Source organism: Hemicordylus capensis, chromosome 2 (assembly GCF_027244095.1).
Source record: "Hemicordylus capensis ecotype Gifberg chromosome 2, rHemCap1.1.pri, whole genome shotgun sequence".
NCBI lineage: Eukaryota > Metazoa > Chordata > Lepidosauria > Squamata > Cordylidae > Hemicordylus > Hemicordylus capensis.
In genome coordinates, this window is record NC_069658.1 from 413364969 (window position 1) to 413390716 (window position 25748).

The window sequence follows — 25748 nt, forward strand, 5'->3', positions numbered from 1 at the left end:
CTGAGGGGATGAGGAGAGGCACAGCCACATATAGCAGCTAGGGGTGGGGTTCCCGCCAAAAACAGGAGATGGCACTTGGAAGATTCCGATGTGGTCTCTACGCAGGCGCAGAGCCCAGATGTGTAAAAGGACAGATGACCACTAGAAGAACCAAACTTACAGGTGAGTAACCTGTTGTTTCCCTTTTATCTTGTGTAGGTAATTTCTGGTACACCTCTCCGCCCTGGGATGACCGTTATAAGGGCACCACTTCAGCAGTCAACATTGGGAAAGACCATCATTCGAACACCTGTTGTGGTACAGCAAGGTATTCTTCCAGCCAGTAGGTTAATTTTGATTTAAAAATTGAGTGTGTGTGAAACGCATGGTTTCTCCATTTTAAAATATTTTAATCAGTCACGCGCAAACATTCTGCATTAAGGGCTTTGTAGTTAAAGGACTTGGGATAACTCAGCTTAACAATACTGAAAAGTAAACAGCATATATGCTTTACAGATAGGCAGCTTGTTGCGCTTGAAACATAAAGCTGCTAAATACTCTCTCTGAAATCCAAATTCCTGCTTAGGCTCAGGTAAGGGGCTATGTTAACCCAGTGGCATTTTTGACATGTTTTTCCCCCCTTTGAACAACTGTCACTCATAACATTATCATAACCTGCTGCTGAAACTCCTTCTTGTTCTGAAAGAAGTTTGTCATGTGGCATTGGGGTCTAGCTGCTCTTTGAGAAAAATGAGTGCAAAACTCCTTGAATTCTCAGCATTACTTGCATGTTTCTTTACTTTCTGGCCTATTTTGCAGTTAAATTTCAGTACAGTCCTGACTAATGCTACAAAATACTGAACTATTAAAAAACTACTTTGCAGTTTGGAGAAATGAAAGCGCGTCACTCTTGGTTTTAGCGGTCAGTGCAACTTGCTAGTTGGGAGAAATAACCAGTAGCAGTTACTTTTAAATATGTGTCTTCAGAAAAGGCTTTTCTTGTTGGGAACACCTTTTTAATATTTCAAATCTTGATATGTCTGTTCAGGCCAGAGTCAGCAAGTAGTGACTCAGATCATCAGAGGTCAGCCTGTTTCAACAGCAGTATCTAGTTCTACCACAGTTTCTACTAGTCAGAAGATAGCGACAACTTCAGGGGCACCATCGCAGCACATGCAACCACCAGCCACACCATCACACCCTCCTCGTCCTCAACAGGGTCAGGTGAAACTTACAATGGCGCAACTCACACAGCTCACACAAGGACAGGTAAGCTAACGCAATTTGGGTATGTTTCTGATATGATGGTATGCCTTTATTTGCGTTTTCCACTTTGAGCATAAATATAAGAGACAATATTTACATTGTTGGAGCAGATATTTTCTGTATTAACACTTAAACTAACAAAAATGTAAAATTCTGGAAAGATATATATACACACACACTAATTTTTGTAAGTTTGAAAAATATTAATGAACAGCTATATTATCTGTTTATAAAATAAGGTTAAATTAAATAAAATTGTTCCATTTTTCCTTGACCATTGTAGGTAAGCTGTAGGGCTGAGCTGAAACAATCAATTCCGTGTCTGTCCCACTGTTGTAAAAACAAAACATTGTTTTCAACAACTCCCGTGACATTTTACATATGAAAATTGAAACTTTCAAAAACTCAGCTTAGCCCTAGTTAAAATGCATATTTATTTTTTGTTTCACTGGGGGCATATTAATACATTTCTTCACTCAGATTTGATGCCAATGTTAAGCTTATAAATGGTAAATCTTTTGGAACAACATGCTGTTGCTTTACAATAAAATGCTTTTGAGAACCCAACTGGGTGGGATATACATTTTTTAAAATTAAAACAATTATTACATTTTTAAAATATAATGTATCCTACTGGGTGGGATACACATTTTTTTGAAATTAGAATAGGAATGCTGTCTATTGTACTTGTGTTGTTAGACAAAACCAACCAGGTCACTGATTCCATCACTATGTAGAGAGGTGCGATATTAAGAAAAAAAAATCTAGAAACAGTAAGTTTTAGGAGAGGATGGACACCATGGTTCCACTTCCTTCATTCCCAAAATAGTAGAGCTCAGCAATCTTTTCTCTTGTATTGTCCCAATGGCAACATTTTAAACATAAAAATTAACATAATTAAACAATCCATACAATTGTCCATCAAAAACGTATTTCCATATATTAATTTCCCAGATATACTCTTGGATTCAGATTTGTTAAGCTACTTTCAAGCTTATTAAAGGATCAGACAAATGCATGGGAGATACGTTTATCAAAGATGTAACAAGCCAGCTAGGGGTCCACTGTCATTAGAGGCAGTATGCTTCTGGATGCTGGGGCAAATAGCTGATGATTGTTAAATCATGCCCTGCTTGTGAGCTTACCACAGCATATGCCTGATTACCCTTGAAAACAGAACTGGACTAGAGGAACCCATAGTCTGAACTAGCAAGACTTCTATTCTATTTTAACCTCTCTCTCTTTCTCTCTCCTACCTGAATAAAGTATTAATTTGATTTAGTACAGTGTTCTTCTCTGGCAACAAAGAATGTGCAAAATTACATCATACTGTGATCTTTATTGCCATATGCTTAGGTACCTGGTACTAGTTGCCTTTAAACTGAATGGGAAATGTGGAGTCATAGTCATGGAGCCTGTAGCCTTCCCTTAATTGTTTGCCATTGGAATTGCTGCAGTGTTCAGAAAAATTGAGAGCTGTTCTCTAATGTATTAGCAAATTATATCCTGAATCGGTATTAAATTCTGAAAATTAATCTTTAAATGCTTGCCATTTTTATTCTGATTTTATATTTTCTTGACTCCTATGTTACTTTGATAGTCTATTTCTTTAGAAATACATGCACACACTTAGTTGCGTTTGGGCATTGGATGTAGTTTTTAAAATTCAGATGATGATTCAGGTCAAATTACGAAGCTTTTTACTTTGTATTTGTCTTCTTCACCCTACATTCTGTCCCTGGTTTTTCACAAAATCCTTTTGTTTTACTCAAGTATTGCATTCTCTGTTCATATTCAGGTGACAAAAGCCATTTAAAACCTCATTATTTTTGCAGTTCTTACAGTGCAGTTCTTGATTTATGCCCTTGGATCTTTCATTGGCATTAATGACTTTTACTTTAATTCTATTTTTAGGGTGGCAGTCAGGGTTTGACTGTGGTCATTCAGGGGCAGGGTCAAACAACTGGCCAGTTGCAGTTGATCCCCCAAGGTGTAACAGTAATACCAGGACCAGGACAGCAGCTAATGCAAGCAGCTATGCCAAATGGTACAATTCAGAGATTTCTTTTCACCCCATTACCAGCAGCAGCTACTGCAGCTAGCACAACTACCACAACAGTTTCCACGTCAACATCAGGTAGGGTTTTTTATATTACACGCGGGGGGTGGGGGAGAATTCTAGTCACTTCCTTTTTATTATACGCCAGATAAGTAATTTATGTAAAAGTAAAGCATTGCCATGACTTCTTAAGATAGAGAAGAAAAGCTGCTTCTCAGATTGTTCCTATGGCCCTGAACTTAGGCCATTCTTTTTACCTTCCCAGCTTCAGGAGAACAGAAGCAGACTTCTCCAGCACCAACACAAACACAAACACAGCCAGTGTCAGCACCTCCACCTGCTGAACCCCCGACTCAGCCCCCAGCCCAACCACAAGGGCAGCTTCAGAGTGTTCAACCTCAGACGCAGTCCCCTGCGCAGCTGCAGCCTGCTCAATCTCCACTTCAGGCTGATGCTCGGATCCCACCGGAAGCGCAGACTCCAGCTTCCCATCCATGTGCAGTGATCTCTGAAACACAGCCGCCGACAGCACCACCAGCTACAACTCCTGCCATTGTTCAGACTTCATCCCTGAGCCATGCACAAGGGCAGCCTTTGGCTCAGGTTCAGAACCAGCCACAGACTGTTGTACACCCACAAACTCCACCCAAAGTCCAAACTGTTCAGCCAGCCCAAGTGCAGACCACAATCCATCAGCAGGTTCAGATGCAGCCACATCCTCCTCTACAAATTCAGACTCCGCAGTCCCAGGTCCCAACATCAGTTCCGACTTTGTCAACTGTACAAACGGTCAGTCAGGTTACTGTGCAGTCTCCGCGCCCTCAGCTGCAAATTCAGCCCCCGCACACGAAAGTGATTACCGTGCCCCAGCTTCAGCAGCAAGTCCAAGTGTTCTCCCAGCTTCAGCCCCACGTTGTGGCTCAGATCCAGGCCCAGCAAGGTGGCATGCCTCAGCAGATCAAACTTCAGTTACCTATTCAGATTCAGCAAGCTGGCCCAGTGCAAGCACATCAGATCCAGAATGTAGTTACTGTCCAAGCAGCTAGTGTTCAAGAGCAACTGCAGAGGGTCCAGCAGCTCCGAGAGCAGCAACAGAAGAAAAAACAGCAGCATATTGAAATAAAACGTGAACACTCCCTTCAGGCTTCTAATCAAAGTGACATTATCCAGAAACAGGTAACATTCTCAAAAGGAAACTAAAGTTTAAGTTATTGGTCAGCTTCTGTGCTATGTGCATGTCTGCAAACCTTTCTGGCTTTAGAATTAGCTTAAAATCTCAGGGATGTTCCTCTATTAAACCATATTCCATATCTGTAAATTTAAAGGTATTCTGAATAGTTCTGTAGCTTGTTGTGTGGCAGCATTTGCTGTCATATGAATCATGATTTACTGTGTCGCTGTTTTGTTTTTGTTTTTTTTAAAAAAAACATATTTCTATACCACCCAAAGTTTGTGTGTCTGGGCAATACAGTTTTAATGCAATTAAAATCATTTAATTGTTTGTTGTGTGGATATATTTAGGACAGAGGGAGAGATCTGATAACTTTGGTCTTCAGCATCGCTTTTACATTTAGCATATAATGCAGAAGAGAAACTTCACAAAACAGCAATCTTGTGCAGTAGAATATTAATTATGGCCTTGGGGGAGAAATTTCACGCGGAATAAATGCTGATGCCATGCTTACAGTTGTGTATCTAAAATATTTGAGGAAACTACAAAGATAATCTCATGGTGTCAGAGGGAGACAGATATAGACACACATGTATACACCTCCTCCTAATAATTATGTTTAAAGATAGATATGAAGAATTCTGGAGTCAATTTGAGTAAGGGATCAAATGGGACAAATGAGGGAAAGGAAGAAGCCATGGGCATGGGATGGATAGATCCCTCATCTTCCTTTCCCAGTCTCCGAACCTCCTAAACTCCTATTTCCCATTGTCAGAAGAACAAACTGCTGGACAAGTAAATGCTACTTCCTCAATCATGGCATGCATTTCATCCTTGTGACACTCTGGATTTGAATTACTTGTAGGTTGGAAAGCGATCCAGTCGCCCATGTTGTTGTTTTCTGCGCTAAAGTTTATATATTGACTTTTTTCCCCTGTCTTGAAGGTGGTAATGAAACACAATGCTGTGATAGAACACTTAAAACAGAAAAAGACATTGACTCCTGCTGAGCGTGAAGAGAATCAGCGGTAAGGTGGACTGTTATTGGGCATTGCGTGTTGTGTATCTTTCAGGGTATTCTGTTCGAGGAGAATACAGTATGTGCTACTGCAGACTTCACTGTAGGCAGCTTAACAGCAGAAGTAACCACTCATGTGAAATGGTCTGTTCTCAGAAGCTGATGTTTTTGTTGAAAAACAGCAGCTGTAATATTTGCTATGTATCATAAGGTGATGAAAGAACTAGTGAGGCCAGTTGAGAGAAAAGGTGGAGGAAATGGTAACACACAGAATAAGAGGAAGATGTTATATATTTCAACATACGCTACTATCTAGTCATGATTATGCTGCTTTTAACATCAGTATAAAAAGCAGGGCAACACTTTGAAGTCATCAGCAACCCATCCTCTCGTCTTCCACAGCAGCTACTTCATAAGTAACAGAAGCAACTTACACTTGCATCACCGCAGAGCTGGATAGCAACACATTTTCCCAAACATTCCCAAGCAACATTTTCATCTCACTGTGTTTTGCTGCACGTATGGACTAATGTTCTCTCATACCTAATCGTATGTTTAGTATTCTGAGAGACATGGATGGTGGAAAGGGAAGAGATGCTATGAATGTAAAATAAATACTGTTGGGGCACTGGGATGCCTTGTCTACATTGTAGGTTTCTGTAGTTTCTCACACAGTAAAATTATCAGGACAAGCTTAGAAATACTATTTCTTCTTTGTGGTCTCTGTGCATCACACACATAGGGTTTGCGCCTGCACAGAGCCCAGTCTGGAACCTTCTAGAGTTTAAAAATTGAGATATTTTTGGTGGCGCCCTGCCACCCCAGCTACTCTGTGGCTATCCTGCTCTGCTCCCTCAGTTTATTGCCTACTGCTGCAGGCTTCATACCTTTCCAAGCCTCCTGTGAAGAGAGAGAGAGAGAGAATGAACTCTGTTACTGAAAGTACCCATTTGACATCCCCCCCCCGCTTTTATTCTGCCCTTTCCCTGATAGGCTTTCTGCCTTTTGTTTTGTGTTTAATTTCCTCGCCCCAGCCCTCTCTCCTCGGTTTCTACCCTTGGTTTATGGCTACAAGAGCCTTCTTTAAAAATTGCTCTTCCTGCACATCTAAAATCCCCATCACAGATGGACACTCACTTTGCCTGGCATGTTTCGGGGAAGAGCACAGAGAGGGAAGCTTGTGCAGTTTTTAAGAGCTTCACTAGGCAGGCACACTGCAATCGGGCCACAAGGCTCCGCTCTCTGCTCTGGAAACACACACTACTCACCCATCTTGAAAAGCTAACGGGGATAGCCTTTACTGTTCCCTTCACACTGTCAGGGACAGCCCTTACAGCTGGCTCCAATATGGCCTCGGACTCTGGTGGGATCTGCCCAACTTCAACCACATCTGTTACAGTGGAGACAGTGTACGAGTCTCCTAGAGCCCACTGTGGTTGGGGATTATGGGAGTTGAAGTCCAATAACATCTGGAGACCCAGTGTTGAGAAGCCCTGTCCTCGAGGAGCTCCCTCCTCCCCATCAAGTGGCACACCGGGGCAGCCAGTGTTACCTCTATTTTGAAAAAGAAAAAGAAGTATGTCGCTGCCACGCCCACACCTAAGAACAGGGAGGCCTGCCTACTGCCATCCCAGTGCAAGGGCAGGAGTTGGAATCCAAGGCACAAGCCTATGATCTGTCTCTTGACCCGCCCAAGCTCAATCCTGAGGAGGAACAACATTCAGAAACATGACTATGAGGTGGTGCTGTCTTTTTCACTATTCGCAGGGGTCTCTAACAGGGAGTCCCTACATGAGGACAAAAGCAGGAACTGAGATTATAGGAACTACTCGTAGGGATGTGCACGGAACCAGCGGGGGTGGGATAACTTTAAGGGTGAGGATGGTGCACTTATCCCTCCCTCGGCTTTCCCCCCGCCATTGCTGACTGGAAAACAGGTCCAACAGGCTGTCAGTGTACCTCCCTGCCACTCCATCTGCTCTTTGGACCATAAGTAGGTGGAAGTAGCGTGCGCACATCAACCTGCCTACACTAAAAAGAACACTGACTACTGCACAAGATTGTCACCATACCTTTCCAAGTGGCAGAAAGGTGTGGATTTTGTAAAAAAATCCAGTAGACCACTAGATTTTGTCCATCATTCAATAGGGCTGCCTTTTAGAATTTACTGAGAAACAGCTCCACCCTCAACTCCAGCTCTCCAACACCAACAACCTCCACTTTTCGGGAGGAGGTGCAACGTATTTTTCAGAAGCAAGCCATACAAAGAATCATGCATCACTCCGACTTGGGCTTTCACTCCCGCTATTTCACTGTATCCAGACACAGTGGGCTGAGACCCATTCTAGTTCTCAGAGGACTCATTCAATTTGTATGCTATCATCACTTCTTCATGGTCACCATCCAGATGATCTTGGCATTCCTGAAGAATATGTGGTTTGTGTGTCTCGATCTTTGGGACACATATTTCCACATATCCATTCATCCCCTTCACCAACAATACCTTCGCTTCCAGATACCTCCAGATGAGATCTATCACTACACCCATAGTCACCTTTGGTTTAACCTCTGCACCACATATTTTCACACTAGATCTGGTCCAAAATCTGGGCTTCCAGGTTAACCACAGGAAATCACATTTCCAACCCACGAAGTACATAGACTTCATAGGCATCCACCTCGATACCCATCTCTGTCACCTTGCTTCCTCCCATGCACATCTCAGACATAGTAGCTGCTGCTACCCATCTGTCTTCAGCTTGCCAGTCAACGGTCTTCAAGGTGCAGTATGTGCTTGGTCTGATGGAAATTACAGCTGCCATACCTCCCCATGCAAGATTGTGTATGAGACTCATACAGGCATGGCTGTTGAGCATCTTCTCCCTGTCCACAGAGAGCCAAACAAAGAAAATTCTGATACATCCTGCAGTTGCTCGAGCTACCAAGTGGTGGACAAACAGGAGCTATCTTTCCATTGGCTGCCCCTTTGTTGTGCTTCTGCCAGACATCACTGTGACCACAGATGCCTCGCGCACCTGATGGGGTACCCATTGCGGGACTCAAGTGACCTCTGGCATATGGACACTATCTGATACAAGCCAGTTGTATCATACATCAGCTATCTGAAATTGCTGGCTATCCTATATGCACTCTAAAACTTTTGTGCAGTTATGGAAAACAAATATGTCCTAATTTTTACAGAAAATACCACCATGGCATCGTACATCAACTGCCAGGGCAGGACGGGGTCCAGGTCACTGGTTCAATTGACACTCTGCCTATCACACTGGTGCCTGAACCACAATGTCTTCCTGAAAGCGACACACATACCAGGAAGGGACATGCTAGCTGATTCTCTGTCGACAGAAGTATCCGTCGATCGTGGAGCCAGCCAAAAGGTGGCCTGGGTCTGGCCCAGCTTGATGGCCCCCTCCCAGTTACGCCCTGTGCACATGATGTCACGCCCTGAGGAGGGGCATGACTTGGGCCCCAGAGGAGGCCCGAGTGAACTCCCCCCTCCCATGCCTGGGCTCCTGAGACCCTCGAGCAAACTCTGCTTATTATTTCAGTCAGCACTGGCTGCCTGATAGGACATATTTCCCTGTAACGTGCAAATGAGGTGTGACCTGGGCTCCCGAGAGCCCAAGCAAACTCTCAGCTTGTCATTTCAGGCAGCGCTGCCTGCCTGATAGGATGTATTTCCCTTCCTCTCTGGAGAAAGAGAAAGGGAAATACATCCTATCAGGCTGAAATATCAAGCAGAGAGTTAACTTGGGAGCTGGATGGGAGTTTGCTTGGGGCTGCTCCAGAGCACGAGCCATCCCCCTCCGCCCGCCGTGGGCTTCAGCAGGCCCTTTCATTGGCGGCCCAGGTTCTTTGAACCCATTCGCACAATAGTGGCTCCGCCCCTGTATCCATCTCACGAGTGGTGGGTGCACCCGAACGTTTTATCCGTGATTTTCCAGTTTTGGAGCAAACCAGACATAGATGCATTTGAATGCACACAACTGCCACTGCCATCAGTTTTTCAACAGGGACACAACAGTGGCAGTATCAGAAGGTGACAGCCAGCTGCCAAGATGGACAGAATTCTTTTGTGCCTTTCCCAGTTTCTTCTGATTCCTCAAGTTTTCCAGAAGATACAGAATGAACACGGCCATTGCATACTGATAACACCGTGGTGACCACACCAACATTGATTTGCCAATCTCTTGGTGACAACAGGGAACAACTACAGGCAGCTGCCCTATCATCCAGATCTCCTCCTCTCAGCAATCTCCAGCGAAACATACCCGAACCTCAAAACCCTAGCTCTGACAGCCTGACATCTTGACCAACGCTGATGGCTGACAACATGCTTCACAATGCACTGAAGCCCTTGATGCACAAATCCTATGATGCAATGTGGAAACGCTTCTCTCAGTATGCTGAACAGCTTCACATAGATCCCTGTCATCATTCTGTGGATGACCTCACTTACCTGTTACAGTTGAAGGGGAAGGGGTTATCCATCTCCTAACTTAAAGTTCATCTTGTGGCCACCTTTTTGTGGCACGTTCAAGGTTTGTTTTTCAGACTTCATGTTAAGAAATTTTTCAAGGGGGTTAGTTCATTCTCTCCAAAACCCCACCTCGCTCCTGCCTGGTTCTTCCCTTAAGTTTTGAACATCTTGCCTGGAAAGCCATTCGAACCCATGACATTGCTGACCTCCGCCTCCTTACCTCCAAACCAACCTTTTTAGTCGCAATCGCATCAGCCTGCCATATTGGTGTGCTCAGAGCTCTGCGAGTGGATCCTTCCTTTCTGACTTTCCAATGGGATACAGTTTCGCTGACACCTGACATCAGTTTCCTTCCTAAACTGATCTCTCAGTTCCACCTCTCCCAAGGGATTGTCCTCCTGATTTCCCGCAACCACAGAATGCCAAGAAACGGAGGTGGCATTCCATAGATGTATGCAGGGCCATGGCATTCTACATCCAGAGGACTAAGCCCTTTAGGAAAGCTACAGCGCTATTTATCTGTTAAGACAGGGTCCATAGACCTCCTTTCTATGCCTCTCCAAATTGATCTGTTCTGTGATCAAGCTCTGCTATGAGCTGGCTAAGAAACCTTTGCCTGCACCCCTTTGTGTCCACTCGACGCATTCAGGGGCAACTTCTGCTGTCTTTCTTTCCGGGATTCCTCTGGATGCCATTTGCAGAGCTGCCATGTGGTCCCAGACTTCCACCTTCATCCAGTGTTATGCGCTAGACTTAAGAACAAGAACAGATGCTTTCTTTGGGTCCATGGTCCTTCAAGCTGCTACACGCTAAGGCTGCCCCTCCACCAGGTTCCAGGTAAGAGTCTTGCTAGCTCCCATGTGTGATGCATAGAAACCACAGAGGAGGAGGATAGTTTGCTTACCTGTAATGGTGTTGCTTCGAGTGGTCTGTGCATTCACACAACCCACCCGCCTGTCCTGCTGCAGCCTTCCCTCTCTCTAAGGGATACTGTGGTGGTGGCTCCAACTGTGGGAGCAGAGCGGGACAGCCACAGAGTAGCTACAAGTTGAGTGGGGCTACCATTTAAAAAATGGTTATTTTTAAACACTAGAAGGAGCGCAGGCACAAATCCCATGTGTGTGAATGCACTTGAAGAAACTCTATTACAGGTAAGCAACCTGTCCTTAACTAAGCTTGGTTTTGAGTCTGTGGGAATCTGTAGGAGGTGCCATTTGAAGGTGATTTCTTCGAGAGGAGCCTTATTTTTCTCTCTTGAAATGTAATGCAACTTTAGCCACAATTTTAAAGCTATTTTTGTTTGTACTTGTTGATCAAATATGATTTCAGAATACTATTTCCTCCTTATTATATTGTTTAATAATAGCATCCTTTCTTATTCCCCCCCCCTCCCAGAATGATAGTGTGTAACCAGGTAATGAAGTATATTCTGGACAAGATAGATAAAGAAGAGAAGCAAGCAGCTAAGAAACGAAAGCGAGAAGAGAGTGTGGAACAAAAGCGTAGTAAACAGAATGCAACCAAACTTTCAGCTCTTCTCTTCAAACATAAGGAACAACTGAAAGCTGAAATACTGAAGAAAAGAGCACTTTTGGACAAAGATTTACAAATCGAAGTACAGGTAAAATTAACTCTCATTTTTAAATCATTGTGCATCTGTATTTTGGGGACTTAGCTTACAAGATTTTAGGTTTGTTGTCTATAAGGGGAAAAGATCAGAGCTAGGTCTTTCTACCTTTATATACCCTCATCTAATTTGTGTATTTGAATTTATGCCCTCCCTATCCCATATGGAACTCCCTTCCCCTTCAGATCCGTTTAGCCCCTTCCTTACTGATCTTTAAATCTCTATTGAAGACTTTTCTTTTCCGCCAGGCTTTTGCCCTGTAGTTTACCTATTTGGTTTTTTCTTTGTTGTTAGTTACTTTAGTTTTTAATTTAGAATGTAATTTTAATGTTGTCTTGTTTTGCATGTTTTTGTACACTGCCCGAAGTCTTCGGAGTGGGCGGTATATTAAATGTTCCTAATAAATAAATAAATACATATGGCAGTTATAGCATATGAACATTTCCTGTCCCTTAATATATATTGGTATGGTGTTAAATCTAGATTGATAATCAAAAATTCTGATAACCTGTGATTTTATTTTTACATGGCTGTAATCTTAATTAGGCCATAGCAGGTAGATTTAACACTGTATTTCATGCTACCTTACCACAAAACATGATAGTGATTAGATGTGGATAAATGTTTCAGAAGCTTGTAGAATGGTGATCCTGTCATCTAGTTGCAGATTTTGACGTGGCTATTAATATACTTGGCTGACTTTTGTCTGTGTGAAAATTATTTGCTAGTCAATAAGCCAGTTTGTTCTTGCTTTTCTCAGAATTAAAACTTGAAAATAATTTTAAAATTCTGTGAGCTTTATCAATTTTTGGTGCCTTTTAACAAAAATGAAATGGTGTGATTTAGCTTGACATGACTGAGGGTTGGCAGTGGATGAAAAATTCAGATTTCTGGGTATCACTCTTCATAGCCTACAGGGTTTTTTTTGTTTCTGTGAGAATGTTTCTGTGAGATTCTGTGAAAGTGAAGATTTTAGGTCCCAGAAACAAAAGCCAAATAGCTATAAAATGATGTATATGAATGGCAATACAGAACTATTAATTTATATTGACATAGTAGCATATTGATAAGTTGGAAACAGATTTTACATTCAAATAAATCCGTGTTAATTTTTACCAATTGGATTTACTGATAGTAATTTTGGTATATATGTTAACAAGCCAGAATCTTTGTCTTCCTTAAAACTATGATTTTATGTCTTTTGTTCTTCTGGTTTCTTGACAGCGCTTTGAAAGTCCCCTATAATCCCAAGGATCACACATTTGACCACAAATGTTCAGAACATTTGAATTCAAACAACTTTACATGCAACAAAACTGGCTACTCCTATATTTGTTGCACAATTGGATTTTTTAAATAGAAGATTAATTTTAATGGTTTAACATGAAGGATAACTTCTTTTTGTAAATGTCCGTGTGGATTACTTTTCTGCTTCTCTTTTACCCTAGGAAGAGCTAAAGAAAGACCTGGCTAAAATTAAGCGAGAAAAAGAAAAGGCCCAAGCAGCTGCAGCCGCAGCCGCCGCTGCAGCCCCTCCCCCTCCCCCGCCCCCACCACCCCCTCCGCCCCCACCCCCTCACACTGCCAGTGCTGCAGCAACAACCACGGTCACAATACCTGTTTCGTCCCACAAGAGAAAGCGTGAGGAGGAGAAGGAGTCGTCATCTTCAAAATCCAAGAAAAAGAAAATGATTTCTACTACCTCAAAGGAAACCAAGAAGGACACAAAGCTTTACTGCATCTGCAAGACGCCTTACGATGAATCAAAGTGAGTAGTGGATTTTACATGTTTGTATCCTACTTAGTTTAGATTTAGCATTTAGTTAGTAGTTGGAGATAGTGACAAGAAATGGGGGTTGGAGGTTGTATAGCAGAAGCTTATGAAGTCACTGAGAAGGTACTGAAGGTTTAAGTATTCAGGATTACATTTGTAAAGGCGAAGTCTGTTTAATTTTGTGACTCTTATTTTATCTATTTGCATGTTTCCATTGTATGATCTGTCTCACATTGCACATCCTTTATTTTGCTTGTATTCTTTCCTTTGTGTTTTTGCCTCTGCTTTGGAAGCAAGGGATTTTAAGCCAGTCTTCTCTTTAGCAGGCTGTGGGCATTCTTTAAAGATAACTGTTGGGTGCATTTCTTCATATAGGAAAAAATGGTTATTCTCTAATTTTCAATAGAGATTCTAAAATGGAACATTTTTTCCAGTAATTCAATTTCTTCTTAGAGTATATTTAATATTTTTTATTAGATTTTTCCTTTAAAACTGAATCATTTGGGAACTCAAGATACTTAGAATTAAAATTACCATTCTCTCAAAAATATTTTCAACCTAATACTATGGGAAAGAGATCTCATGGAAACACTTGTATGTGATGGAGAGGATAGTGCAGGTGGTTGGAAATAATGTCTTGTAACCTACTAGGGTCTAAGAGCCATAAGCAATAAGTTGTTAACATGTGAAGAAAGATTCCTTCTAATAAAACTGCTCCATTCACAAAATTCATTTTTCCTAAAAGTCCAAAATTGGTACCGGCTGCGATTATGATGTCAAAATGGGGTGTTCATTTCTGCATCTTAAATTTCCTGCTTTAGCTGTAATCTCAATAGTATTAATTGGTAAGCCAGTATCGGAATTTTACAAAGCTACTGTCACTGTTACATATTTATGGGGAGGCATGGGTCTAGGCAGTCAGCCATTTCTTAAGCTTTATGAATGCTCACATAAAGATTTCTGCCTGTCAGAACTGAGTTCTCTGGCCTCATAGGCCCAGTTCAGAAGTAACACTAAACCATGATTTAGTATTATGTACATAAGACGTGACGAATCTCAGACTCATGTTCGCTTGCTCTCACTCTCTTCTCTTCCCTCTCCACCTTCATTCATGAGGGAAGGAGATTGAAAGCTTCTGTTTTGGAGCAACTAATTTTCCATTGGTTTGTTAGACTGGCTTGTTAACAAACTGGCTTGAATAAACTACAGGTTTTCATATTTGCACAAAACAGGAAATGCATTTTGTTACAAGCTGCCTACTTCTCCTTGCACATGCAGAGGGAGAGAGGTGCAAAAGCCTCCATGGCCCATGTCCATAATCCTAAGCCTTGGTTTAGTGTTATGTATGAACGGGGGCATTGTGTGGTACCACTCTGAGCACAAGTTAGAGCCTGGGTCATAGCAGTTTGTTTTCCTGGACTAATGTTGATAACAGAACTACATGATTGCAGGTGCATTCTTGCAAAATGAGGAAAGGAACTTTTACTGAGGTACAGGAGTTATGACTTCGCTATTTCACAGAAGTAGGGGAAGAGGCATAGCAATGTGATAAAATCTTAATATAGCTTTCTTAAAAGATATTTTAAAATACTTGGGATATAGGGATACTATGCAGGTGAAGTAATATATTTGGAATTAATTTGACCACTTGGATGAAAAAGTATTTGGGCAAAGAGGCACCTTTTAAAATGATGATTCTCTTATGTTAAGCAGTGGGAGAGCAATTGGCCTATTCAGCCCCAGCACAGCGTCCCTCTAGTGGCTGTTGCTGCTCTCCATTTTTAGATTGTGAGCCTTTTGGGGACAGGGAGGCAACTTATTACTTTTTTTAAAATGTAAACTGCTTTTGAGAACTTCTGTTGAAAAGCAGTAAATGAATATTTGCAGCTGAGAAGCACTTGCTTTGTTTACCTTGAGCATAATCCACAAAGTTTGGATCCTATGCATTTGCCATTCATTTTAACAAGACTTGTCAAGGAGCAGATTAAGTACTTAAATCTTTTAAATATATATTAATAAATATATAATGGGGTCTCCCTTGCAATTTAGAAAGTTTAGAAGCAGGCATATGCAGAACATTCTGTGCTCCAAACAGAACACCCTTCAAATAAAGGGCCTGTTCTGAGCATGGAATATGACCCATTTCGAGTCGGAACTTTCCAAGTTTTCCAAGCACCATTTTTCATTCCAAAATGGCGCTCTTCTGGCCTCTCCACATGTGCAGCAGCCATTTATGTGGTCAGCATCACCATGCAAATGGGTCCACGCGTGCATAGAGGCTAGAGCACCACCACTTTGGAATAAAAAATGGTCGGAACATGGTCGTCCATCAGAACAATTGGCTCAATCACTTGTTTCGCCGGAACGTTCCAGGGATTTAATGTTCTGTTCCAAGCTTGGAACGGAACACTAAATCTGTTCATGCATATCCCTAGTTAGAAAGGTATTCTACTTTTTTAAATTCAGTCCTGAATTTATTCTGAGATAATTAGTAGATCAGATAACTTGCAAATTAAAGGTCATTAAGTGTTACAGATGCAATCTTGAACATACTTATTAGGAAATAAGGCCCACTGAAGATGGTGGGACTTGTTTTCTAGTCCATGTGCTCAGGTTGCAATGTTAACTAAGTCAGTGTTACCTTGGGTGTGTTGGTGTAATGCAGGCCTGCACAACATAAGGCCCCGGGGCCAGATCTGGTCCACAGGGACTTTTTTGCTGGCACCCTGGAAGGAATATCCTGATTCAGGAGCTGTGAAGAACTCTTGGCCTGTCTGCTGATGAGCAGTGGCAACTCAATGCAGTTGGCTGCTCAAGACCAGATGTACCCCCATCCTTGGAATGCACGGACACCTTCCCTCTTTTTCCTCTCCTTTTACCCTGACTCCAGCCTTTCACCCCCTTACTTTCATTAATATTCTGAAAATTGACCTCAGCCCCCGTTCACCAGTTCATGGTTGGTTCTGGCCCACCGGGGCATTTTGAGTTTTGCACCCCTGGTGTAATGTTTTTAGTTTGAGATAAAAGGAAGCTGGCTTGTGCATTCTGTAGGTGGTGGTATACTAGAATCATGCTCTCCACTTACAAAAGCTAAGTACAAATTGCTTGGAGTAAGACTTGCAACTCAAGTCTTTTGGGAGTTCCATGGCAGGGATGCTCTTAGTATTTAAGACATTTGCTTACCTTTCTTCCATCAATCTTGTGCCATTATCAGTCATTCTGACCATTTTGCCTTGCCTTCCTGTAGCAAAGCTGATGGATGTAGACAGATGTTATTATTACAGTGGAGGACAAGGGCGGTGGGGATTGGGTCATTTGAGACATCCATGGGTTTCTTGAGAAGCCTATGGCAGAGGAAGATCTGTAATAATACTGCAAAGAAAGTATAGAAGAATTTGATGTCAGCAATAGTAAGCATATTGTAGGAAAGTTGTCAATAGTTTTTTGTTTTTTTAATTTTGGTAAAACACATACTAATCCTCATAGTGTAGCAATGTTTTATTAGAACCAACCACTCCACAGGTATTGGTATAGTGTAGATTAGTAAAAACGTTAATTAAAATAGTATGTCAAGGGATAGTAGTGAGCTGTAGGGTTTCCTATTGGTGTATTGAGTAGCTTTGAGAGAGAGGCTCAGTTAAGATGTTAACACCAAACTGTGATCTGGCTCTATGAGAACAAACATGGGCTTGTTCGTTTTCTTGCCCCCTCTCTGATTTGCCATAAACTAGAAAAGAAGGGAGAGAATCTCAGAGCTCAAAGGAGGAAGGAAGGTGCAAACTCAAAGTTCATGCATAGTTTGGCATTATATCTGAACTGACCCAGAGGCTTTCTTACATACTGCATCTACCTGAATCAAAGACAACTCTGAATTTAAAGCAAGCCCCATAAAAAACAAACCAAAAAAGCTATGCCTGTATATACCTGAAAGGAAGAGCAGTCAGAATTTAAGATGACCCCCCCAATTTCTAATATCAAAAAAGTTAGAAAAAAACTAGTCTTGGATTCAGGTAAATATGGCATTAGTCGTTCTTCCCCATATTTTTGGCATCCATAGTTTCATTTGGATACAGTCAAATGCCAGGGACAAGAAGTGTTGGCTCAGTTCACTGGCTAGACAAAATATTTCATTTGTCAGGTGGTTCCGCAAGCGAAATTGGTACATTACTCTTCAGGACTTTTTTCACTCGTCAGGCATCATTTTTCACTCTTTACAGACTAGTAGACTAGTGGATTTCCTGAGCACTGCAGATGCCTTTATATTAATAGATTTGCCAAGTTACTCTTTATGAGGTTATTGACAGAGTTGCACAATTTTTAACTTCAGTCTTACCATACCATGTATGATCTGTCACATAGCGTTATCTGTGAACAGACATAATTGCAGGAATGCCATACATCTTCAATTTCACTGAGTTCAGACAGCTTTTTTTTAGAAATGTAAAATTTACATCTACTTGTCCCATTTTCCTTCATATCATGTTATACCAATATGTATTTTACACATGGCTGGTATGCATGCTCCTTTTAGTGTACTTGTTACTTCTAGTTGTGTCTGCGCTTTGCTTTGTTTTTAAAATTGAGATCTACATTTTCAAAGCTTAAGAATTGCCATTGTGTTCAAGTGGCTTCTCAGCAACTGTTTTGAAAATGTATCTCTCTTTTCTTTGGCCTTGTCTTTGTGCATTCACAGTGAAGACATTCACATTTTTCAGAGTTCAGTGCATATCAACTGACTTTTAAAAAAACAACCCACACGCACAACTGTCTATTGCAGTAGGCCTTGGAGAACTGTGTACACTGCATCAGCTACAGGCATTAGCTTTGGAAGGGTAGATTAAGGTCAGGGAAATTGTCAGAAAATTGCAAAGAACAGGTTAGCCATGCCATCTGAAATGACAATTACATTGTCATTTTCATTGTGAATACTTTTAGGTTCTATATTGGCTGTGATCTTTGTACTAACTGGTATCATGGAGAATGTGTTGGCATCACAGAAAAGGAGGCTAAGAAAATGGATGTGTACATCTGTAATGAGTGTAAACGGGCACAAGAGGGCAGCAGTGAGGAATTGTACTGTATCTGCAGAACACCTTATGATGAGTCACAGTGAGTTCTGACAAGAACCTGTTATTTAATATTTAGGTAGCAAACTGCTCTGAATTTGGTAACGTGTTTCTTGAACAAAAAAGAAATATTGCTCCACGTATGTTGTTATCTAGTGATGTGACTTTAAAAACAATCTCTGAAATGTTGCTCAAATCATATATATTTGACACACAGGAAAAGTGAGGCTTCCAATATTGCCAAAAAAACATTCAAAGTCGGTTAACTTTATTTATTTGTTGTAGCAAGGTTCCAACAAAATAAAATAGCTGTTGGGGGCTCTTAATATATTGCAGTTAATGTTTTTGTTTTTGGCTGGAGAAGTGATTATGATAAGGGGATGTCTAGGCAGTATTAAGTTTGTGATAATTCCCCCCTTACATAATATATTGCAGGGCTCTGAATTCTAGTTTTCTACAAATATATAAATATTCTATGAAAAATAGTTGATCAGAGTGCAAAGGGACCTTGAATACTGTATGCAAAATGTCTGTATTTTGGTGTCACTTTCGTTCCTTTCAGCTTTTAAAGTGGTCATGGTCTGTAAAAATGTCAATTACTTCAAAATAATAATTATTAAGAAGATCGATTATACTGGCAATTTTCCTTCACAATTAAATGCTGCTTGTTTTTATGTTAGTAAAAGTGTAATTTGGTTAGCATTTGTTAAATTGAAGTATACTTTACACAGTAGAGGTGTAGGAGTCCTCTCTCAGTTCAGGTTTTTTAACCAATGAAAGATTTTTGTGCAAAAGTAAAGTTTTTAACAGTTTTCTTTGGGATTTTGCAGGTTTTACATTGGCTGTGACCGATGTCAGAATTGGTATCATGGGCGCTGCGTTGGTATTTTGCAAAGCGAGGCAGATCTCATTGATGAGTATGTCTGTCCGCAATGCCAGTCCACTGAAGATGCCATGACAGTACTTAGTCCTTTGACTGATAAAGATTATGAGGGGCTGAAAAGAGTGCTACGTTCGTTACAGGTAAGGATAAGACTGTCTCGACAAGGTAATTTAATTTAGTACACCCAGAGAAGATAACTTTAATTTGGTACACCAGTACAATTATATGAGCTTATAGTCCATCTTTTTTGTGAAGTGTCCATAGCTTGTAGAGATGAAAAGCAGCTCCTGAGCAGTTCACTGTGAAAAGATTGCTCTCTAACAGCTCTCTCTGAAGTCCAGTTTCAGTTAATATTTTAATGAATGACATTACCTCTTCCTAACAGACTCACAAGATGGCTTGGCCATTCCTTGAACCTGTAGATCCTAATGATGCTCCAGATTATTATGGTGTTATCAAAGAACCTATGGGTAAGTTCCCAGGCCTCTTTGGTCACTAAAGTATATTAGTTAGCATTAATTAAGTACTTGTGTTCTTTATTTTAGGCCTTGCCCTTCCCTTATTTGCCCATATGCTGTAGTGTGTGTGTGTGTGTATTCAGTAGGTGATGATTGAAGTGGCTGCAGTATGACTTAAAGTGAGACTGTGGTAGCTCCACTGTGTTGAATACCAAGCAGAAGCTGGTGGGGTCAGTACTTGTGTAGTAGATCTAACAAGCTACTGAATCTCTGCTGCTTCCTAGCCTCCACTTATCTTCATGGCCAACATATTGAAATGAACGGGGGTTAAGTTGTTTTATTGTTTTGTTATATTGTATTGAAATATATATTTATATCACCCCTCGATGTATCGAGGCAGTTTGCAAAGTATAATATGTTTGGCAGATGGTGCCTCAAGTCAATACAAACATTACGTTCATGCACTAATCCTAAAACTAATTGAGCTGAACGGCTGCCTTCTGAATTGACAAACATTTACTCCTGCAAAAGCCGTTGTTAATTATGATATCCTGTTCAGAACTGGGTCTCTTCTCCCTGGGGCTTCAGTTGGGAGGGATACCCATCTTAAAGCTGTCTTGTATTCTTGTTCCTGTTTCTCATCCTAGGCTTTGGAAAACTTTAATTTTCCCTCTTTTGGAAAACTTTATTTTCTTAACTTTATTTTCTCCTCCTATTGCTTCTTCATTGGCTGTCTCTTCTAATTTTCTATTTCTTTATTTCCATGTCTAATTCAGAATTGCATTCAATCTTTCTGTTCTGTTTCTCCATAGATGTAGCCCCTCTCTCCTTTCTTGTCATTTCTTGCTTGTATCTATAGCTTTAACTTCTGCCTCCTCTCTTACCTTGTTCTTTCTATCCTTTCTCGGATTCCTTTTCTGTCCAAACTCTTGGAGTATCTTGTGCTTCCTCATTGTTGCTTCATTCTGCTAGTTAACTTCTTGACTCATTCAATCATGCCCATCACTCTACTGAATCTACTTAAATTCATATTTCTAATTATTTGTGAATCTCAAGGCCTTTTCCCTTGTACTTTTAGTTACTTTTTCAGATATATCCTCAATTGTCAATACTCTAGATAAATTCATTTCCTGCTATTTCTTTAAAAGATGTCACCTCTTATAACAATGTGCTGTCTTGATTTTATTCTTATTTTTCATATCATTCCTTTTCCATTTCAATTTCTGGTTCTTATTCTTTTTTCTTTTGATGTTAGGATACTACAAGCATAAATCCCTGATCTTTTTTCTGCTTTCAGTCGATGTATCGAGGCATCTTTTTTGGTTGTTCGTTAAAACTTTCTTGGTTCGTTAAAGCACTCTCACGCAAATGATCTGCAACTTTTTCTGTTCCAGACTTTGTACCACCTTATCTCTCATCTTTTTCAGATTATCCCCCCCCCCCGATTCTTCTTGGCTATCATCTTCTTTTTCTTAAACTAAGTATTTCTAAAACTGAGTTCCTTATTTGTGTTCCATCATTTTCCACTATCATTTGAGGGGTTGCTGGGTCAGATTCTTATGTAATCTGCCCTTCTCAAGTGTGTAATCTTGGTGCTAATACAGATTCATCTCTAACTTTTTGTTCTTGTTCACGCAGCTGTCAATTCTTGTTAATTCCAACTTTGTAATGTCTCTGAGCTGTGTTTTTTTCTTCCACCTTCTGCTATGAAAACACTGGCTAATTCTTTAATTCTCTCATGTATGGACTATTATGATGATTTTCTCTCGAGACATCCTGTTTCCCATCTTCAGCATCTTTCTTCCATTCTTTACTTGTTTTGTAAAGCAGCCCCAGAAGGGCTGTATTTGCTAAGGATCTAAATAATAAGTTAAAATAAATCTTGAAAGACACGGTTGATATAGATTTGACAGAGCCAGGTATTTAATTATTGGTACTTTTATGATGAAGATAGTGTTGTGTTTTCCCCCTCTCTCCTTTTGGAAGCTTCTTGCTTTTTGTTTCCAATGGTCATATTGGCAGTTAGAGAACTGTGTCCTTTACATCACAGTCTCTTCTTTGTGTATGCGCATTTCAGTGGCAACTAATTGAAGCATCCAAATAAGGTTATGAATTGAAACAAGGAACAGTCAGTCAGAGCAAATGAGCTGCAAATTAAGCATATTTATATGCACTGATTGCTTTGAGTTAAAAAAAATAATAATAAGGAAAACAAAAGCACAAAATTAAGTGTATCAAATCCCCAGTTAAGTGTAGTCCCCAGTTACAGTGTCAGCAAACTTATTATATTCTCCATAAAGAGTTCATGATGTCCTTATAAGACTCTGCATCTGCAACCAAGTGTGGCACTTTGTTCCATGTGACCTGGGAGTGAACATGCTTGCTGAATGACCCCACCTCCCTTCTCTGCCCAGCTCCACCCCCTAATGTTGCACAGCATCCTAAAGCAAATGTTACCAACACTTTAGTCAAATGGATGTTTATGCTCTTACATGTTTTCAGAATATGGTGTTAATTGTAGGAGTTACTCACATCATTTGTTGTTGCTGCTGCTGTTGTTTAATAACATTTGCTTATTTTGAAGACCTTTCCACCATGGAGGAAAGAATACTGAAGCGTTACTACAAAAAGGTGACTGAGTTTGTGGCCGACATGACCAAAATTTTTGATAACTGTCGTTACTACAATCCGAGTGACTCCCCTTTTTATCAGTGTGCAGAGGTTCTTGAATCATTCTTTGTACAGAAACTAAAAGGATTCAAAGCAAGCAGGTAAGTGTCCTTTCTCCTTAGTACACCTTTCTGCTACTTGGCATGAAATAAATCTTTACAGCTAGAAACTAATTGTTCCTAGTTTAAAGACTGAACAGATACTTTCCCCCTAAGCGAAATCTTTAAAGGAATGAATGAACTTCAAGCTCTTTTTGCTTTTTATCTAATTGGGGATGGAAAATAATGTGCAGCTTTTAAAATATGACTGTGTACAGTTTAATGAAGGAGGCTGAATATTGAAATGGCAGGCAATTCAAACCTCATTAGCAGGATCATGCCCTAAAAGCAAAACACAAATTTTAATAAGTGGATCAGAGCCTAAGTTGAGTACAAATAGCCCTGCTAGATCAGCCCCAGTAGCCCACCAGTTGCTTCTGGGAAACCCACAGGCAAGAGCTGAGGGCATGCCTGTTCCCCTGCAACTGGCATTTAGAGACATCTTGCCTCTTAGTACTTGCCAAAAGCACTTTTGCTTTCCATTCATTTCAATGGAAAAGCTAAAATCTTCCCAATGCAAGTGCATCCTTACTGCATCATGACTAAGGCCTATCTAACCCAGCACCCTGTTTCACACACTGCCTTAAGAAGCCACACATCCTACCTCTGAATATGGGAGTAGCCTGTAGCCATCAGGTTTAGTAGCCATTGGTAGACTTGTCCTCCATGAATTTATCTTAGCCCCACTTAAAGCCATCCACACTGAAGGCCGGCACAACATCCTGTGGCAGAGAAATAAGTTAAGGAGCCAACTTCTTCTGGATTGTGTCCTTAATTTCCTGTTTGAGGAAATTTCACTTGCATTCCTAGATGGAGAATAGGATCACTTCAGCTCTTTCAGTTCTGCATAAGGGGCTATCAGTAATGCTTGCCTCTGGCCCCAGCCCTTCCCCATGGTCTCCAAAACTTGATTGTGCAAAAGCCGGTAAGGGAACACTAGCAACGCTAACAGCTGCTGTTCCCAGTCACCACTTCAAAGATGCTTTTGCATTTCCTTTTGGTGGCTCCTTCCTTCCTTTTTATCACTGAAGAGAATAATGTGGGGGAGGTTATCCTTTTTCAGACTGTCATTCATTCCTTTTCATTTTTATTTATTACCAGCATGTATTCTTGTTTGGCCACAACTCCCATTACTGCTTCATTTATATTACCCATGTTCTTTTTTTGCAGATTGTGATAACTTTAGTCTGATCTTTCTTTCGGGAATCAGAACTGGATGTTTGGCTTATTCTTTCATTGTACCATGTCATTAACTTTTTTTTTTTTCTTAATCCACACTCACGGTTCATCTGTAAAATATGCTTGAATGTGGAAGCAGTTATTTGCTAGCAGCTGTGTTGGAAAATGAAATTGATTCTTTGAATTCTGTATCAAAACAGTCCAATAATAGTAATGGAAGCTATGTAATACCATTTATTTCCTGTCACTAATAAAAAAAATTTCCAAAAGAAGATTTGATGAATTCTAACAAAATGTGATATTTGTAATGTACTTTCGACCAATAAATACGCACTATCCAACCATTTCCCAAAGCAATGTAAATTAGGTACATATTTATTGCATGTACCTCCCTCTCTGAGTACTATGATGCAACACTTCTGAATTCTTGGATATTCCAATTGAACATTGTGTTTTTGGACAGAACTAAAGATGTCTATGTAGTGAAAGGTCAGAGGTTCTGTCTGTAGATGGTGTTTGTCTACAAAAGATGAACAGGAACAGCAACATGGCTGCATTCCCAGCTGAATGACTGGCCCTTGGCATCTGCTTAAAGCATCTGAGGTCTCTTAAATGAAGGGTGCTTAATTGTTCCCTTTTTCTGCATTCTTCAGGTCTCATAACAACAAACTGCAGTCTACAGCTTCTTAAAGTTCCACGTGTTACCCTAACACACAGCAAGAATCTGGTTGTCTGAAAATTTTTAATTGAGAAGCCAGAGGTTTTTAGTCAGGTTGTCCTGACAAGTCTTGATGTAAACTGCATTTTTATCAGTCACATCAAATTATATTCTTGGCTAATTTTGTCCAAAGGACAAAAGAATGAAAATCAGCAGCATCATTTTCTTGTCAAGATCAAATTGTGCTATTGTGGCAGAAACAGGAAAATGTTTTGTTGAAGGACAAGAGAGAAAACAAGCAAGGAAGAAGAAAGATACAGTAAAATGGGGTCAAGTTTTAACTCCATGGAAATGCCACATCTGTTCTTCAGTGAAGAAGCTGGTTTAAAGTCCACACAGAGAACTTCTGACTGTATTTATTTATTGTTGCAAAAGGACGCTTTTTTATTGCTGCCCTCATTTGTCAGCTAATTATTTTTTTCTTATAAACCCCGGCCCTGGTTATATGTAACCCATTCTGTATCTTACCATGATTCCTGTAGATAAAAGTACAAGATGACCTCTAGATGTCTTTTCTTTCTATGAAAGGAGCTGCTATGTACACATGTGCACAAACTGGGAATCAACAATGAGTTTATCGTTCATGGTAGATGAAAACAATTAAGCTTGCATAAAAGTTGGGCTAAGTGGTCATGGACTACAGACTCTGTTGCCTTGAATCTAACAGTACAATTTGTCATTTACTCTGCACCAGACTGATATGAGTAAAATCTATTTGAAGGTATCTTGTTTGTAAACATTTGTCAGATTCTAATTTTTTTCTTTTTGTATTAAAAATTCAAAATATGGATGTATATGAAACAAAATAAATGGAGATCATTGTTCTCTCCACACATGTAGGTGTCTTTTGAATGTTCGCTGACATGTTTGTAAGATTTGTTCTGAAGTGTAAGTATCCTGAGATAGTGGGCAAGGGGACAGGAGAGAAAAGCCCCAAGTGTGATTCTCTTTATTTTTAATGAGATAAAATAAAGTTCTACTGTGCCACTACTTTTTGCATTGAAGATAAAGGACATGTGTCAGAATTATTGTTGCCCATTGCTAAATGGCATAATAATGGGCCAACGATCAGATCAGATTAAGTAATGGTCCCAAAGGTGGCAGTGTGTTACTTTTTGTGGCTCCTTTGCTAGGAAAAATATGTAAAAAGATAAAAGCAGCCAACAAAAAAGAGAGAGGTGTAACCGTTTTTTGTGGGTTTTTTAAACTGCTCTCTGACCAATCACTTGCACAGTTGACGACAGTTTTATATGTGCAGCATATAAACCAGCAGCCGTTGGT

The 25748-nt window shown here is 40.5% G+C and overlaps 1 protein-coding gene across 9 annotated transcripts in view; it reads left to right on the plus strand.

Moving 5' to 3' along the window:
• Positions 1 to 25296, plus strand: part of BPTF (bromodomain PHD finger transcription factor) — a 148268-nt gene extending 122972 nt beyond the window's left edge. For 4 of the 9 annotated variants that reach the window (XM_053291890.1, XM_053291889.1, XM_053291894.1 and 1 more), the window contains 12 exons: positions 199 to 322; positions 1028 to 1248; positions 3160 to 3382; positions 3570 to 4480; positions 5421 to 5503; positions 11390 to 11615; positions 13070 to 13389; positions 18331 to 18504; positions 19292 to 19484; positions 19730 to 19814; positions 22387 to 22573; positions 24403 to 25296. In XM_053291890.1, coding sequence (XP_053147865.1) covers positions 199 to 322; positions 1028 to 1248; positions 3160 to 3382; positions 3570 to 4480; positions 5421 to 5503; positions 11390 to 11615; positions 13070 to 13389; positions 18331 to 18504; positions 19292 to 19484; positions 19730 to 19814; positions 22387 to 22573; positions 24403 to 24439 — 2784 coding nt within the window. In that variant the 3' untranslated portion in view covers positions 24440 to 25296. Of the gene's footprint in view, positions 1 to 198; positions 323 to 1027; positions 1249 to 3159; positions 3383 to 3569; positions 4481 to 5420; positions 5504 to 11389; positions 11616 to 13069; positions 13390 to 18330; positions 18505 to 19291; positions 19485 to 19729; positions 19815 to 22386; positions 22574 to 23740 lie in introns of all 9 variants that reach the window. The other 5 variants (XM_053291896.1, XM_053291891.1, XM_053291892.1 and 2 more) reach the window with 4 other exon arrangements.
• Positions 25297 to 25748: the final 452 nt, after the last annotated feature.